A 16,218-nucleotide genomic window follows, 5' to 3' on the forward strand; every position below is an offset into this window, starting at 1 on the left:
TCTATATTCACAGGCTTCTCATGTGGTATGATCAAAAACCCCAGGACAACTAATAACGCCTAGGGTGGTGAGATTGTTTTGAAATCAACTTTTTCAGTGTTAATACTTATATATGTAGCTATACAGTAGTCACCTGAACACGGATACAAAATATGATTGAAATTTACATTTTGTGTAAAGTAAAAATTCTAACAAATGTCATATTTATACAGCAAACAACTGCAACATTGTGGACCAGCTGTATGGTCCATGTATTACTATATTATAGTAATAATAGTAATAATATAGCAATACATGGAATACATAGTAATTATAACAATAATAATAATAATTATTAGTTTATTTATCTGTTTATTATTATAATTATTATTAGTTAGTGTTTTTGTGTATTTGTACAAATACGCTGTAGCAGTATTTGTCCAGCAGATAGCGAAGCTGAGTCACAAAGCTCATACTAAAACTAAATATGTGAAATAAAATAAGAAAAAAAAATCAGTTGTGAGAACTCTCCTGTCTTTACCTTGGGCCATCTTAGTAAATCGATCTCAATCTCTATAAAAAAAAAAAACAAGCTAAAAATTTGTCAATTTTTTGTTCCAAGTCTCAGGTTAAATAAAGTTTTTCCGGCTTTGTCGCAGAAAATAGACAGTGGAACTTCATTTCCCAGAAATCAACACGGTGAAAAATAAAGCAGTTGGTTGGCTCTGCGGCGTTATATGTAGCTCATGAGGTAAGAAGCGTTAACTCGATTTTATATACCTAAATACGACAAATAAGTAAATTATGCTTTCTTAACGGAAAGCCAGCTTGTTGTTGTGTTAAAGTGGCTGTCAATTTGCTCGCTTTAAATATTATGTGATGAATTTGTGCCAGGAAAAAACTGCAGGAATATGTAGTTTTTATACTGAAATATCGTTGGCCACCTTGCTAGCTAGCTGTAACTTCGTGCCTAAATAAATAAATTATAATAAATTATAAATAAATTGTGAGCTGAAGTGATTCGTTGTCCACAGACAACACACACAGAGCAATTGTTAGCACATTAGCAGCTAAGGTAACAGAAAGTCGGGCTTTTATGCCTCTGTGTGCTGGTTTGTGGAGCATTGGTATGCTAACACAGTGTTACCCACTGAAGGGCTTGTGTAACTTGTTTGCATTTCTCCTGGCACATAACTGAGCTTCATTCCTTTGTCTAGTTTTCACTTTTATGTAACTCATTAGGAAGTACCACCACTTTAATTGAATTATAATTATAAATTTAACTGAAAACATAAATGGGGTGCATCATGTGTCCCAGCAGATACAATCTTACATGTCTGACTTTCGAGCTGAAATAAATAGTCAACTATTCTGTCTATCTATCGACAGAAACTTTAATTGGTAGCACTTTGGATAATCATAATCATTAAATGCCAAAAATTCACTGGCACCTCCAATATGAATATGTGCTTGTCATTAGAGCTGCAACAATAATTCAATTAATGAATCAGATAATGAAGATTTTAAATTTCAAGCATGTCTCCCAAATAATTGCTGTATTGAGCCTCTGAAATGGGAAGATGTTGTGTTTTTCTCAGTTTTATATTACGCTAAACTAAATATCTTTTGGGCTGTTGCTCAAACAAAACAAACAAAATAACTAATAAATAATCTTATCCAAATATCATAGTAAACATGATTAGTTAATTATTGATTAATATGCCAGATATGTTCTCAATAAGCTCATAAATTGTTTTGTTGATCAAATGCCAGAAAATAGCAAACAGCTGTTTCTGTTGTATGTACCAAAGAAAGCAGCAAATCTTTACATCTGATGAGACAGTGAATATTTGGCATTTTTGCTTGCGTGTTAAAAAATGTATTGATCAGAATAGTTGCAGGTCAGACAAAACAAGTACTCTGGGAGCCATGTTCACTGTTTTATTTACATTTACATTTACATACATTGATAATGAGAATAAGATTTAGTTGCAGCCCTGTTTGAGTTACATCAACATGTTACGATCTGTGTTTTAATCGCAGCTGTGCTGTTATGTTGGCTGCAGTGTCTGCACAGTGTCAAAACAGTCTGACTAACTAACATTGTTATCATTTCAGGTCAACAATGACACCAGACTCAGCTGCTGGGTAGCTTGCTGTCAGACAATGTCACAGAGTGGAATGAAGCAAAGGTCAACATTTTCTCTTACATGCAAACCACAGCATGTAGCATTTTAACTACCTTGTTGTCACCCTGTTAAATGGTTGATTTTCAGTATTTCAGTCTTCTCTGGCGTGGAGAAGTGGACGAGTTGAAGGGAAACCTGAGATTGACTGAAGTTTTCAACTCAAACAGTCGGGTTTCTACATTTTGTTTGTTCATTTAAGGAGGAAGTTGGCAGCATTTTTGGTCAAAACAAGTCCTCGCATGCTGATTTGACACAACAAAAAAAAAAAGCTACAGTTTGTATCACTGTGTGGTCCACAAACCAGCCAACAAAATGGTAGAAGATGACGCAACAGCGAGTGGGGACAGGTCAGAAGACGAGAACGAGCTCGACATGAAAGTGCTTGCATCTGAAAACACTGATGGACACGTAGAAGATGGAGATGTAGAGATGGCTGTCTCTGCTTCTGAGCCCCCATCTGTCTCCGAGGGTCTCCCAGGGGAAGCTGGGCAGCCCAGAAAGTGGAAGTGGGCCGTGATATTCTTGTGTTTCTATGGGTTTATGTCATCGATAAAGCCCGGGGAGCCCTTCATTACACCGTATCTGCTCAGCCCTGAGAAGAACTTCACCAGGAAACAGGTTAGTAGTGTCCACAGTGTTGGTGTTCGTACAGGTATGTTTGTCTATGTGTGAAAGAAAAGAAAACTAGTTCAGCCACATTTAGAATATCTCCAAAGTCAATAGTGAAAGAGAGGACATCTCAGTCATCCACAAAAGTACAGACTAAAAGCTAAACTCTCTAAGACTCTTTAACCTTTTCCTCTGTGCAGTTAAGCAGTCATTACACAGTAGAATTAATGAAGGCCCTGTGGGGAGTTTGCTGATCCCCTCCCTCTGAGGTCAAAGTTCACATTCTTCAGAACTGGGTCAATGTGGTAGGTTGGTGAAAGTTTATAATCAAGGAATGGAAGGTAAAGGATTAGTAGAATGGCATGGGATCACTACTTTGCCTTTTTTCTTCCTGAATCAATCATAACCACGTACCAAGAGTTTGTTACCTGTTTGTCAAACTGGCTATGATGGTGTGAGTGGAAAAACACTCTTTATATCAGTGTAGTATCTGAGCTGCTTCTTGCTGACAGATGTGTTCTGTTGAGCACATCCTTCACCTCAATGTCTGTTTATAGTTGAAGCAGTGTTATTGACATAATCCACAAATTCCTGCTTGTACCTGACTGCAGGGAATAAGTTTCCCCCGATTTAAACCATCCTTCATCATCTACATCATACACAACTACATGCTCAGAGCTTCCCTTGGTGATATTCAATTGACAAAACATGACATTTGAAGACTCTTTATTATCTTGGACTCTGAGAAACTGATGGAAATTTTTCACAGTTTCCTGACTTTTTACATACAAAAATGACTATGCGTGAAAAAAATCAGTAGATTATTCAATAATGGAAATAAGTGTTATTGGCAGCTGAGCATCACTGTGAAGCACAGTAAATTAAATAATACTAATTTATTACGGTCATGTCACACCGCCCTATGTTGTATGTTGATACCTAAGAGCTCCTGGTTGCTGTGATGTTTATTTACTTCTCTATCATGCAGCCCGAGTTAATTATTTAGGAATTAAGAGATAAGAGTTCAGATTTACTGATCATGCCACCAAATTGCTCATGGTAACGTTTACAATCATCAGTACCAAAGGTCATCAGCCAGGAAAATAAGTGAGGTCACTAGAAGATGAGGACGACAACAGAGCTGCTCTTAGTAGTTTAAACTTGTTTGTCATCATCTGTTTCTTAATCATGATAATGATAAGTTTGCCTTAATACCCCTCAGTATTCTGTACATTAGGTGTATTAATATTATAATAAGGCTTGTGTATACAAACTAGTTTATTAAACAATCAAACAGATGTACATCAAGAGGTGGTTATAATAGTTGATATAGGCCCTTGAATGTTATTAAACTGAGTTGTGACTGTGCTGATTATCTCCCAGTCATGTTTGGGACTCTGATTATCCAACATCATAGACGAGAGTAGAGCTTTCATCCACCTCACTGATCTCTCATCTTGATTTGGGCTTTATTGTCATTTCCAGGTGACCAATGAGATCACTCCTGTGCTGACGTACTCCTACATGGCCGTGCTGGTGCCAGCCTTCCTGCTGACTGATCTTCTGCGCTACAAGCCGGTCCTGATTGTCCAGGGCATCAGTCAGGTTTCCATTTGGCTCATCCTGCTCCTGGGCACCAGCCTTCTTGAGATGCAGATGATGGAGTTCTTCTACGGCATCACCATGGCCTGCCGCGTGGCCTACTCCTCCTACATCTTTTCCCTGGTCAGCCCGGTGCTCTACCAGCGCGTGGCCGGATACTCGCGCACCTCAGTCCTCTTGGGGGTGTTCACCAGCTCGGTGCTGGGTCAGCTCTGCATGTCTCTGGGCAACATCAGCTTCTACAACCTCAACGCTATATCTTTGGGTTTCGTCAGCTTTGGTCTGCTGCTCGCAGTGTGTCTGCCGTGGCCTAAACGCTCCCTGTTTTTCAACCAGATGAGGAATCAGGAGCAAAAGGAACTGGCTGCATCAGGAGCCACCAAATCAGAACTGGACAAAATGAAACCGAAAGAGAGCGGGGAGTCCTCTGCTGCCCCTGTGTGCTCTGCATCTCGCTGGAAGGATTCTGTCTTTGTGCAGATGCTGCTGGAGGTGAGAAACGTGATCAGGAGGCCGAACCTGAGGCTCTGGTCCATTTGGTGGGTGTTCAACTCCACCGGGTACTACCTGGTGTTGTTCTACGTCCACATCCTGTGGTACAATGTCTACCCGGCCGCTGAGAACAAGAATGTTTACAACGGGGGAGTGGAGGCAGCTTCTACCTTACTGAGTGAGACATTTTTAGAGATACAGAATCTCGGTTTTATAAGAACAGCACTGGGTTTTCGAAGTCTAATCTCTGTTTTATGCTCTGTGCTAATTTAGCACACACAGTTGTTGGGTGTTAGTTTCAGTGTCCTCCATGGTTTTATTCACATGGTTGCTAAATTTAGATTCAAATAAAGGGGACAACTCGTCTGTCCTCAACAACATCAAAATATCAAAAGCATTCCAGTTCAAGGCCAAAAGGACGTGTTTAGCTTTGCATTAACAGAATAGTGAGCACTCTACCTGTGTAAAAAAGAAAATAAGTGAAAGAACCACTTCATTTTATTTACTTTACTTTATTTACTGCATTTAACACAGATATAACTCTCATTATTAATTACTCTGTTTCATTGCAGTAACTGCTGGATCAGAGCCATCAATAATATTATTAGTTCCACCTGTGACTCCCCTGCTTTAAACCTGGAGTGCTGCTTTTTTTTCTGAATATATTGTGATGAAAAAAAATCCAATATTGCATCAGTTTTGAGGCCGAGTGCCCAACTGAAATTCAGGTCAGGACAAGGACACCTGATTCCTCTTAGGAGTCAGATTTTGAGTTTTGCAGTTCGATGCATTATTCAGGACATAAAATTGATAATTGGTTCTAATATGAAAATAGGAATAATGATTAACTGAACACTTCATTGACAGTTTATGGTGTTAATGTTATGCACCAAAATCTCAAAACTGGGTCAGAACCAGAGATACAGGTCTGAGAAGAGCATCATAATTGCGCATAAACAAAAATTGTGAACAATGCAAACAGCATTATGTGGTTGTATAATCAATATCAAACCCTTACTCTGAAGTGATTACATCATGTTTAGTCATAATTGCCCTTTAATCAGCTGTAAAGCACAAAGGTTGCAACTTGTTTAAATAACCTAGACAGTGCAGTAAATGCTACGTCCAAAAACTGATAGTAGGTAAATGAACAGACAAAAAATGTTCTCGTCATAGTCTTGGTTACTTAGCTGTTAGTTATACATTGATGACAGGAGAACAGATTGACCTCTGATTCACTGATTTAAAGAAATCTGGATATTGTTACATTAAAAGCAAATCAAAACAAGCTTCTACACCCAAGTTGGTACTTTAACAGTGGAAAAATGGCATTATTATTTGCAGAGTTGTGTTTAAGTGCCTGTTTGACACAGTATCTCTGTACAAGTCTCTTGTTTTAAGCAACCCAGATCAAGTTGTAGAATTTCTCAACTTCTATCAGTATGGAGCAGTGAGTGATGTGTTTCTTTATCCAGGTGCAATGGCTTCCTTCACGGCGGGCTTTGTTAAAATTCGGTGGAACGTCTGGTCTGAGCTGGTCATCGGTATCATCACGGCGCTGCAGGCGGGTCTGCTGCTCCTCATGCGCACCACAGGCAACATTTGGGTCTGCTACACCGCCTACGTCCTCTTCAGAGCCTTCTACCAGTTCCTGGTTCCCATTGCCACGTGAGTGCTAAAAAAAAAAAAGTTGCATCCTCTATGAATAGGATCAGAGGCTCAGCAAAATCCATAGTTATTGTGTGATTACAGCATTAACAGATCAGGAGACGTGACTGTGAAAAAAGGGGAACCGAAATTAGTTCACAAACTTGAAGGACAAAAGTTCCTAAACTTAACTCCTACATAACCCTGTAGGAGCTGTAAACACATACCTAACCTGTTGCAAGCACTTAGTTATTTACCTACTGATGTGCTAAGTTTCAGTCCAACTGTTTCAGCATGTGATTGTGTAGTTGCAACAGATATAAATTGGTCTGTGGTGACTTTAATTTTTTTTTTTTTAATTGTCTCTCTGCAGTTTCCAGATAGCCTCGTCACTCACCAAGGAGCTGTGTGCGCTGGTATTCGGCATCAACACCTTCTTGGGGACCATACTGAAGAGCATCATCAGCCTGATATTTTCTGACAAGAGGGGCCTGGCATTGGATGTGCACTCTCAGGTAAAACAGTCATTTCATACCTTTGAAGATACAGTGTGCAAGTGGCTGTGTCCTCCCCTGGATGTATTTCATCCCACGATTATGCCTGTACACATATATCCCATTTTCAAAGGGATTTACATGGAAAGAAATTATGTTTTTAACAAGGGGGAACATACAGAGTGAACGTTGAATAGATCATTTTTACAGCAGACAGACACAGGTGTAATGATTAACACTAATTACTGCTTTAACTGCAGTCATTGCTGAACCGGGGCCATCGTTAATGTGGACTGTGCTGATTAGCTTCACCTGTGACTTTCCTGCCTTGTTGAGTCATAAGATCTGCTGCAAAAAATCTGATTCTTCAGGGAACAATAAAGAAACGAGAGAGCTCTGAGGCTTCCAGTGCTTTTAAGACTTATTCAGAAAACAAAACAACACGCAGCCTAAAGAAGTGACCCCAAAAATTCCTATATTTGGCCCCACTGTCAGGCACAGGAAAAGACAAACATTTCACTGTGTGAGTTTGTTAAAGATGGACAGTATATTGGATAATAATGTTTTCTAATAGAGTTTTTCAAGACTAGCATAAAAAAGTGACATGATTGAAGCTTGTGAGAAAACAAACGCCATATTTCCATCATGATTTCTACATTGTTTTCCATCACTTGAGGTTTAATTATGTCGCACTCTTCTCCTGATGTGATTTAATGAAACCTGACTGGACAACTTCTAATAGTTACGTGAGGTAGTGGATAGAAAGCCAAATTATTTTGTGTTTTCTTTTGCTGGTTTTCTGGAAATTTGGGTAAAATTTGGATGGAAACCTGAATGATGACAACACAGCAAGAATCAGGTTTGTCCAGTGAGGCTCAGAAAAGATTGTTGTCACAGCAAAGTAGAGCTTTTACCAGTCATCTTGTGATAGTTAGCTTAGTGTTCTCCCAGTCAGTATAATTACTGTCCTGTCTATGTTTTAATTATATTTATTTAATATTTGCCTGAAGATATATTTCTTTTTTTTTCCTTTTACAGTTCCTGGTTTACTTCATTTACTTCATTATTCTTACTGTCGCCTACTTTGTTGGTGCTGCTGTGGTCATCATCCGTCACTGTAGAAACCAGCCCAGCGCAGGAGGTGGGGCCAAGGACCAGGCCACGCCCACAGAGCTCAGTCTCGTGGCAGTAAATTCGGAGGCAGAACCTCTGTCCAACGGCAAAAATGCCAGAGCATAACGTCAAGAAACGTGTCTCGCCTTAAACTATTCTCCATCCACGTTATCTTAATCTAGACCCAAGTGTTAGGGTTAGGGTTAAACTCCTCAGACTCAGCAGGATCAATCGTTTTAACCCTCTGTTGTTGATTCAGAGGTTCGTTCAGTGTTTGCTGCTGAGCATTAATTACAGAAGTGCCTCATCTGCTCGACACGAGCCTGACAGGCTGCAGGCATCTTGTGTCTGACGTCTTGGGAGTGTTTTGTTTTTGTTTTTCAGGATCAGATGTGATTTGTTGTAACTGTTAGAAGGTGATGAAATCTTACATCTTTTTTAAATGTAAAGCACTAAGTGGCACTATACTTCAGTATTGTGGAAAAACATCTTGCATACAGTGAGGGACCATTAATGTAATGGCCAATATTTAGCTTTTCTGTACAGGAATCAAATACGGAGAATTTGCAGGTTTAACACAGTGAACTGTTGGCGGTTTGCTCTTCGATCAAAGGTTCACGGTCACTGTCTAAGCTTTAGAATATGCTGCATTTCGTGGCTCGACAGATGCCATCACTAGATTTATAATCGACACTCCTATTGCACTTAATGTTACGATTACTGTGTGTTAGTGCCATTTGAAGAGAAATTGACCACATCAGTGTAATTGCTTTTTATATTTTTTTTTTTGTCTTGATTATAAAATTTTCACATCACATTGTTGTAAAATCAGATTATGAATGAGCCATTGTGTCAGTTTATTATCTGAAGCTAAAAACTGCAGATCGGTGCAGTTGTGATGTGGTTTTTAAAAAAATGATTTAATTGTTGTTTCGATACAGTTAAAGTTGCTCTTTGAAGACCATGTGTAATGTAGAAGCAGCAGCATCAGGGTATTTGAAATTATTCTTATATCATACATTTAAACAATGTGTTAATGTTAATAGACATCATTACAAAGATATATGCTTATTTGGCTATTATTCTAAATACATATAATTTAATTTGGTTATTTAACTATGAGATATTTCTGTGTTAAGCTAAATTTCAGGCAAAAATCTTGCTGCTAATTCTCTGCCTGTTGCTCATGAGTTTGTCTGAGCGCCAATCAAACACCAAGAAGGGCTCCAACTCCTAAAACCAGGTTGTCTTCATTTTGGGTCAAAGCACAGCTGCTTGTATATTCATACTGAATCTGCTGGAAGCACTGTAGAAAACATAGGAATGTAGTGTTATTTGATGCGACAGGTTCTACAAAAATTCAATAGTTTGTTTTTTTTGTTTGTTTTGTTTTTTTTTTAAAGAAATGTCCATAAAGTTACTTTCCACAGAAACAGTAGTCAAGTGTAGAGATCTGGAGGTACTTAGAGTAGTAGTTTCTATTTGTCATGTTAACAGAGTTTTGAGTTTGATTACATTTTACATTCAGAATGAATTTTTTTTTAAAATTGTAATTGAAATAGTTGAGAAATGACGTAACTGTGAACCTGTCTGAATGCTGTACAAAGGACAACTGACTTTAATCAGATGTTTATTTTGTATTCTCAAATAAATTACCTTTGCTGGATATGGAGCTCCTCGATCATTTTTCTGGACTCTGGAGTAAACCACACTTTGTTGTTCATCATTAACAATTTACCGAAACCCTCTAAGTGTCTTGCTCGGTGGCCCTTTGAAGGCAAATGTTTTCCTGTGACTCCTTGTCTGTTTTTGTGTCTCTTATTTGTGATGTTCCCATCTCAGATTGCTTGATTTGAAATGGTTTAGAGGAAAGAAGAGGAAAAACTATCAATGTATTTTACAACAATCCTATATAGAATCCTATGTGTATATTATTCATCTTTTCCTTGATATTGAATTGTGCTGATAAATTGTTGATTTCAAGGGTTTTTGCAGCTGAAATCCTTCTAACTACATTTATATAGGTTTTTTAATGAGTTATCTGTTCAGCATAGAATTATACAAGAAATCAGAGTTAATAATAATCATAATAACCGTCTGATTTACTAGACTGACTTGGATTGTAGATGCAACATGTCCATGAGAGCTGTTTGGGCAGCTGCAGTCATGCTCACAGCATGAAGATCAAGAGCTTTGTGATTCTTATTTGTTTTTCTGCATTTCTTGGCAGGAGTTCAGCTGTTTTTTCTCTCCACTGTTTCTACAGCTGAGCTCAGAGATGTGATGAAATCTGACATTAGCAAGATGTGGTTTCCCCTTCTTGGTGAAAACTGGTTGTGGTTTAGGATCGACGGATCTCACAGGAAGGAAACATGGGAGACTGTAAGCAAAGTGGAGCCATCTGAGTTAAAGTTATGTCTCCTTGTTTGCTGTGGGAGAGTCGGCCGTCTTGGCCTAGAGCCGTAGTCCTTTGAGTAAGCAATGACTCAGCAGCTCACAACATTCAGTGTTGCATTAACATATTCAGTGTTAAATTAACCGTCTATGAATATTTCAACCCTGAATCTGCAGAGGTTTGAGCCACTTCACATCATAGAAAACACAAGGATCGCTCAGGAAGAGAAGCCAGTTTTTACTCCTATTGTTTAACCTTAAATCAAATTAAAACTACCTTTAACCAGTAATATCATGGACTTTGAGAATATATATACAATAAGCACCTGGCCTGTCTGCTAAGCTTGCAAGGGGAGAGAACATACATAAAATAACGATCCACAGGCCTTACATGCACAACAGCAATGTGAAAGCACTGAGGCTCTGGTTTCCCTTTGTAACAAACTTGTTCTGTTCTGCTCATGTAGCCTCCACCTGCCTGTTGCCACTAAAACACACCATGTATCTGCAGATAACACAAACAAAATGCTACGAGCAAACCAACAACAATTCTTCTGCACAGAGGCTGTTTATGAGAGAAACACTGTGAGCTGCTTTTTCACACGGGCCGCTTCACGACAGTGATGAAATCTTGAAAACACATGACTCGGTCCGTTAACAGTGAGCAAATTGTGTGAACTTGCTGCCCTCATGTGGTTCAATGTCAGACCATCTCATTTTAAATAAAGTTTATCTTACTGTTGTAAAAAAAAAGAGAAAAGAAAAAAAAAAAGACTGGAGACATGTCAATTAAAACCAGGTCAACAGAGGCTGATGTGTGGGTTTTTGTCGGTTTTATTAAATATAGCCCTTATAAAAACACTTAGACATTTACATCAACACTGCAACAAACCACTAAAAATAACCAGCTCACAGTGTGTGAATAACTCAGTGCCCTTTGTCTGCAAAGACTTTCAATTCATTAGTGCTCCTTTGTCAGTTCAAAAAATAATCTGTTAGCATATGATAATGCTTAGATCATTAAACATGTCTAATACTTGAAACTGTCAAGTGTAACTTCTTTAAAACTACAAGAAAAAAAAAACTAAGGACAAGACTCTTTTGAAGGCAGTGAAGCAGAAGAACTGAACATTTCAAAATGTGCCCTCGACAATTAAAAGATAAATACGGACAAAACTTTTCAACAGTAAAGACGAAGAGTTAAATGAGATCAGTTTTCTAACTGTTTCAGGTAATATTGAACATTCAAAGAAAATGAGAAAAAATAATTGATTGACTTCGTTTGAGCTTAAAATGTAACATTTTTGCATGCTTCACACACACACAACACACACACACACACACACACACACACACACACACACATGCTGTTGCTGAGGAGTCAGTCAGCAGTAAAGTCCTGTACAAAGCCTGGATTGTTGGTTGTGCTGGCGGCCCAGACCAGACAATGGCGTCCCTTTTCCCCCCCACGTGTTGTCCGTCCAGTTCCTCCCCACAAAGTCCGAGCTGTACTCTTGTGCCGTGAGGCCGCATGAATCCGCACCGGGCCCGCCTCAGATCATTCTCAGCCGTTGATTTAATGAGCTCGAGGTACCAGTTAGTGTCAGATATGCTGTCCGTCACAGGAAGGCACACTTAACTGGGTTTCCTGGTTTGAAAATCTGGGTTACTCATCTCTGCACTGCAGTCTTTTTGTCTATTTTATTCTGATTTGCTTTATTATGTCATTTAAATGCTGTTTTAATGCATGTGACTTAAAGTAGGTGCAGGTGATAGCTGATGTGTTCTGTTTAAAACAAGCGGCAAAAACTTTTCTTTTTTTTTTCAATACATCTGATTAAATCTGTTCCCCAGCAACATGTGGCATAAAAGAGGAGTCTTGAACATGACTTGATTCTGACATTTGGTCGCTTGTGTGGCTTAAAAAGCCGTGATAAAATGTCAAAAACATACTTTTTGAAAGTAGCTGAGGACAACTTTGCATTTTTCTTCAGCGCCGATACGACTATTATGGGATTTCCAGTAATGCATGTACTGTAAACACAGCACAGACACATATACTGCAAGAAAAAACACTCTGCGGTGAAACAGACTGATCCCAGACTCCGGGGTGTTGTTTAGATACGTGCTTCCTGCATTTGTGGATTTCGTAAAATCGTTTCAGCTTCACTCTGGACCGTCTTCTTTTACTCCAGACGGGTCCTGACTTAGCGTTGTTTGGCATCTGTCATCGGTGTTTCCTCTGCCAAATGACACAAGGAAAGAAGAAGAGTCACACACCTGAATGTGTACCTGAACTGTAATTAAATTCTGTGCATATATGTGATATATATATGCACAGTATTGACTGATAGAAGCAGGTGACTGTTTTCTATCTTACCGTCTCCTTGTCTCTGCTCTTGATGAGCCGTGACGCCATTAGATCCAACAGCATCTCTCCCTGAATGAATGATATGGACATATAGATTTCTACTTTTAATTACCATTAAAAAAAAAAATTGGGACAAAAATTAAGAAAACGAGCTGTGACTTCAACTTACGTGGGTTTGCATTCCTTCTCCAGAAGTCTGTCATGTTATGTTAGACAAAAAGGAAGACACAAAGAGAAGAAACAGAGTCCACTGTTACATCTGTCAGCAACACTCTGAATTTAAAAGGTATAAATAACTTGAGTTACTGACCTGCTTCCCAAGGCAGGGATTCTGCAGGGGGAGAATTACAGCAGCGAACACGTTAGCAGATATTCAGCAAAAGCAAACACACTTCCAGTTGTTAACAAACACATCACATACGTCTGTATCTACTCAGCGCGGCATGAGGGAATGCTGTGTTGTGGTTTTAAAATTGCTTTCTCACCTTTATTGAAGAACCACATCCCTGCTTTCCATCTGTGTATAAGAACCAGCAGGACTACAAGCGTCAGCAGACAGATGAAGACTGTGAGTCCCGAGTTAATGTTCAGACCCGACTTCAGTGCTGTAAAATGACAACAATAGCAATAAGAGGAAACACTTACACCTTAAAGTCTTTTTTGCCATGATGTATTGTGGTTGTGTGTATTTTTCTCTAGGATATAACAGGAATGTTTCACGATAACTCACTGATGAAAGGGTTGTTGATGGGTTTGCTGGTCTCCAAACTGACCGGATTACTCAGCTCACAGCTGAACTCCCCTATTTTTTCACTTTCCTCCTGAGAGATGTGTGAAACAGTAAGTGTTATCAATCCCATGCAAAGAGTTTGTTGACTTTGTGCCTTTGCCTTCAGCATGTTCAGATTTCCCAACAACCAGAGTCAATGATAAGAGCAGATTATAATGGAAGCCAGGGCTGTTCTTATGCTTATTTTCTCACTTAATCGTTTGCTATTTAAAGAAAATAGTGAAATGGCCCATCATAATTTTTCCTATGTGTCCACAGACACAGACAAAACGCAGACACAGACAAAACACAGACACAGACAAAACTTCTCATACAAAATATCAACGACACCTTTTTAATATGGTGCTCCTTGGATGAAACTGCCAACTCTGTGTTATCGGACTTCCATTTATAGGTGACGGCTTCAGCGTCTGCGGTGTTGCCTTCACAGGTCAAGGTACAGCTGGTCAACGCCTCATCACACGATTGAGTAACGGTGGGTACAGGGACGGGAGCTGTTGTCATTGAAGGGGAAAATGAGAAAAGGTCAAGGTGACAAGTCTCCATGCTGCTAAACTTGATCACTGAACTGTGTGTAATTTATCCACTTACATATGACTCTGAGATCAATCTGAGTGCCCTTAATGTCGTTGATTTCTGGTGTGTAGGCTACGCTGAAATCCCGCGTCACTCCTGTGATTGTCACCACCCCACTTGAAATGTTCAGGCTGGAGCACCCTTTAAACAAACGTGGAGCGTGTTACAGTAGTCTCACAAATCATTAAAAATTTAACTATTATACCATGTAGCTTTAACCTTGGAGAAAAAAAAAACACCCATAGACAGAAAAAGGTGAACCAGGGTCAGTACCTTTAAAATGACGATAAATAACGGGCTCTGGGTCAGAGTCTTCCCACAGGATGGCAATGTTAGGACCATCCTTCCACTTGATGCTGGTTATGGGCTGAGTCACGGTGACGTTTGGTTCGAGGACAACGTTATCACCCACCTTTACGTAGCGTGTAATTGCTGCAAGGACAAAAAGAAAGAAGCTCAGTGTGTCATTTTTATTTATCTAAACACCTTTTAAATTGGCATTTTATTCACTGCACTCTGGTCTTATTATAGGTGATTGCTTTAGGAAAGGTTTTAGATTTAACTCTAAACTAATTCACAAGTATTTGTTACAATATTCTGTATGCCAATCTACTTAAGCCATTGTTACTTCTTTCTTGTACTCATCTACTTATTTCAAAAATATTTCCTATTCAATTTCACTTTATTCCATACTGTTATTCTCATTTTCTTTTGTTCTCCAGATCTCATGTTTACAAGATCCTGATTTCGAGAAAACTTTAATGTTGTTATTGATCATTACTATTTGAGAAGGCTGATTTAATCTTTCTTTATTTCCTCCTTGATTTGAGACACTGGGGGATATGAATGAAAATGAGTAAGGAGGATGGTATTATTATTATTATTATTATTATGATTATTATTATCATGAGAGGGTTTTTTGTCTGTTCTACATATTTCTGCAATGAACATGAGCTTAATTATCAACATAATATTTTTTACAACAAAATATTTTGGAGAATGCTACATGAAATGATCAAAGTCTTCACTTGTGAGGACGGATGTAGACTTCCCCAAGAAACAGGAAGTATAATGTTTCCATGGATTCAGTGAGTTCAGGAAAATTAAGCAGGCCGAATTTGCCATTAACAGTTCCTTTTAGCTATGCACCCTTGGATTTACTGAAAACTATCAGTGAAGCACTTTGATACTGAAGAAAACTTAAAAACCTGATGAATCCCAATGAAGTTCTGAAGCGCTCCTTTTCCTGTCCTATTCGTATATTGCATTACATCACCACGTATTTGTGAGATCAGGATCTCGTTAATATGACGTTTTTGGTGATTATGTTGACAGTAGACATCACCTCCCTGAACATAACTTTCAGAAAAACATTTTGTGTGAATGCAGATTTGCACAGGGTGGGGCCACAAGTGTGGAAACTCACAATGCTGCGACACATCCTGCACAGCAACAACAATACAACCCGCAAACCGGTATTTTTCCACACCTCATATAAAAGTTAGAGATTAGATGTTAAACCAGAGGCTGGGGTGAACTTACCGGGCTGTTGGGACTTGACAGTCGGAGGAAAACAGGACCAACCAGCCAACATGGCCAGCCACACAGTCGGCCACATCTTTCCTCTTCCTCGGTAGGAGGGCAAATCCAAACTGCTTCTGCTCTGAAGCCGTGTAAACATGTCAAGTCATTTTTATTTAAAAGCTAAAAAAAAAAAAAAATACAGCCTAACTATGCTATCTTAAAAAGTTAGTCTACTGTGAGAGGCGGAGGCGACAGACAGAGGAAGCTCCAAAGTGAAAGTAATTGAAACCCACTGAACCAGTTCAGTCCCCACCCCACTGATATCTCTCACCACCAACTGGAAAATTCAGCTCACTACAGTCAGCACCCCATGATGACAAAGTGAAAACATCATTTTAGATTTTTTTTGCAAATTTATTCAAGTCGAAAAAGTGAAAT

General features: G+C 39.0%; 2 protein-coding genes across 2 annotated transcripts; one reads left to right on the forward strand and one right to left on the reverse strand.

The window, feature by feature from the left end:
* Nucleotides 1-595: 595 nt before the first annotated feature.
* slc19a1 (solute carrier family 19 member 1) lies at nt 596-9,791 on the forward strand. Its single transcript, XM_071464193.1, has 6 exons — nt 596-730; nt 2,098-2,786; nt 4,263-5,049; nt 6,347-6,539; nt 6,892-7,033; nt 8,051-9,791. The coding sequence occupies exons 2-6, from the start codon at nt 2,481-2,483 to the stop codon at nt 8,249-8,251; spliced, it is 1,629 nt and encodes a 542-aa protein (XP_071320294.1). The 5' UTR covers nt 596-730; nt 2,098-2,480; the 3' UTR covers nt 8,252-9,791.
* A 1,544-nt stretch (nt 9,792-11,335) lies between these two features.
* LOC139609501 (uncharacterized) lies at nt 11,336-16,074 on the reverse strand. Its single transcript, XM_071464195.1, has 10 exons — nt 15,799-16,074; nt 14,530-14,688; nt 14,272-14,397; nt 14,011-14,174; nt 13,621-13,711; nt 13,376-13,495; nt 13,201-13,221; nt 13,060-13,086; nt 12,900-12,959; nt 11,336-12,761 (listed from the first exon to the last, which is right to left on the reverse strand). The coding sequence occupies exons 1-10, from the start codon at nt 15,935-15,937 to the stop codon at nt 12,727-12,729; spliced, it is 942 nt and encodes a 313-aa protein (XP_071320296.1). The 5' UTR covers nt 15,938-16,074; the 3' UTR covers nt 11,336-12,726.
* Between the last annotated feature and the right edge of the window lie 144 nt (nt 16,075-16,218).

This window comes from Trachinotus anak, unplaced genomic scaffold (assembly GCF_046630095.1).
Source record: "Trachinotus anak isolate AG129_WGS33_773 ecotype Australia unplaced genomic scaffold, CSIRO_AGI_Tana_v1 ptg000026l, whole genome shotgun sequence".
In the NCBI taxonomy this organism is placed as follows: domain Eukaryota; kingdom Metazoa; phylum Chordata; class Actinopteri; order Carangiformes; family Carangidae; genus Trachinotus; species Trachinotus anak.

Bases quoted from the DNA above. Each gene is read 5' to 3' on its own strand.
- slc19a1 (XM_071464193.1), top strand. From the start codon at position 2,481: ATGGTAGAAGATGACGCAACAGCGAGTGGGGACAGGTCAGAAGACGAG. The intron at 6,540-6,891 runs GTGAGTGCTAAA...GTCTCTCTGCAG, and splicing joins TTCCTGGTTCCCATTGCCAC to TTTCCAGATAGCCTCGTCAC. The intron at 7,034-8,050 runs GTAAAACAGTCA...TTCCTTTTACAG, and splicing joins CATTGGATGTGCACTCTCAG to TTCCTGGTTTACTTCATTTA.
- LOC139609501 (XM_071464195.1), bottom strand. From the start codon at position 15,937: ATGTTTACACGGCTTCAGAGCAGAAGCAGTTTGGATTTGCCCTCCTAC. The intron at 14,689-15,798 runs GTAAGTTCACCC...TTGTCCTTGCAG, and splicing joins TGTCAAGTCCCAACAGCCCG to CAATTACACGCTACGTAAAG. The intron at 14,398-14,529 runs GTACTGACCCTG...GTTTGTTTAAAG, and splicing joins TATTTATCGTCATTTTAAAG to GGTGCTCCAGCCTGAACATT.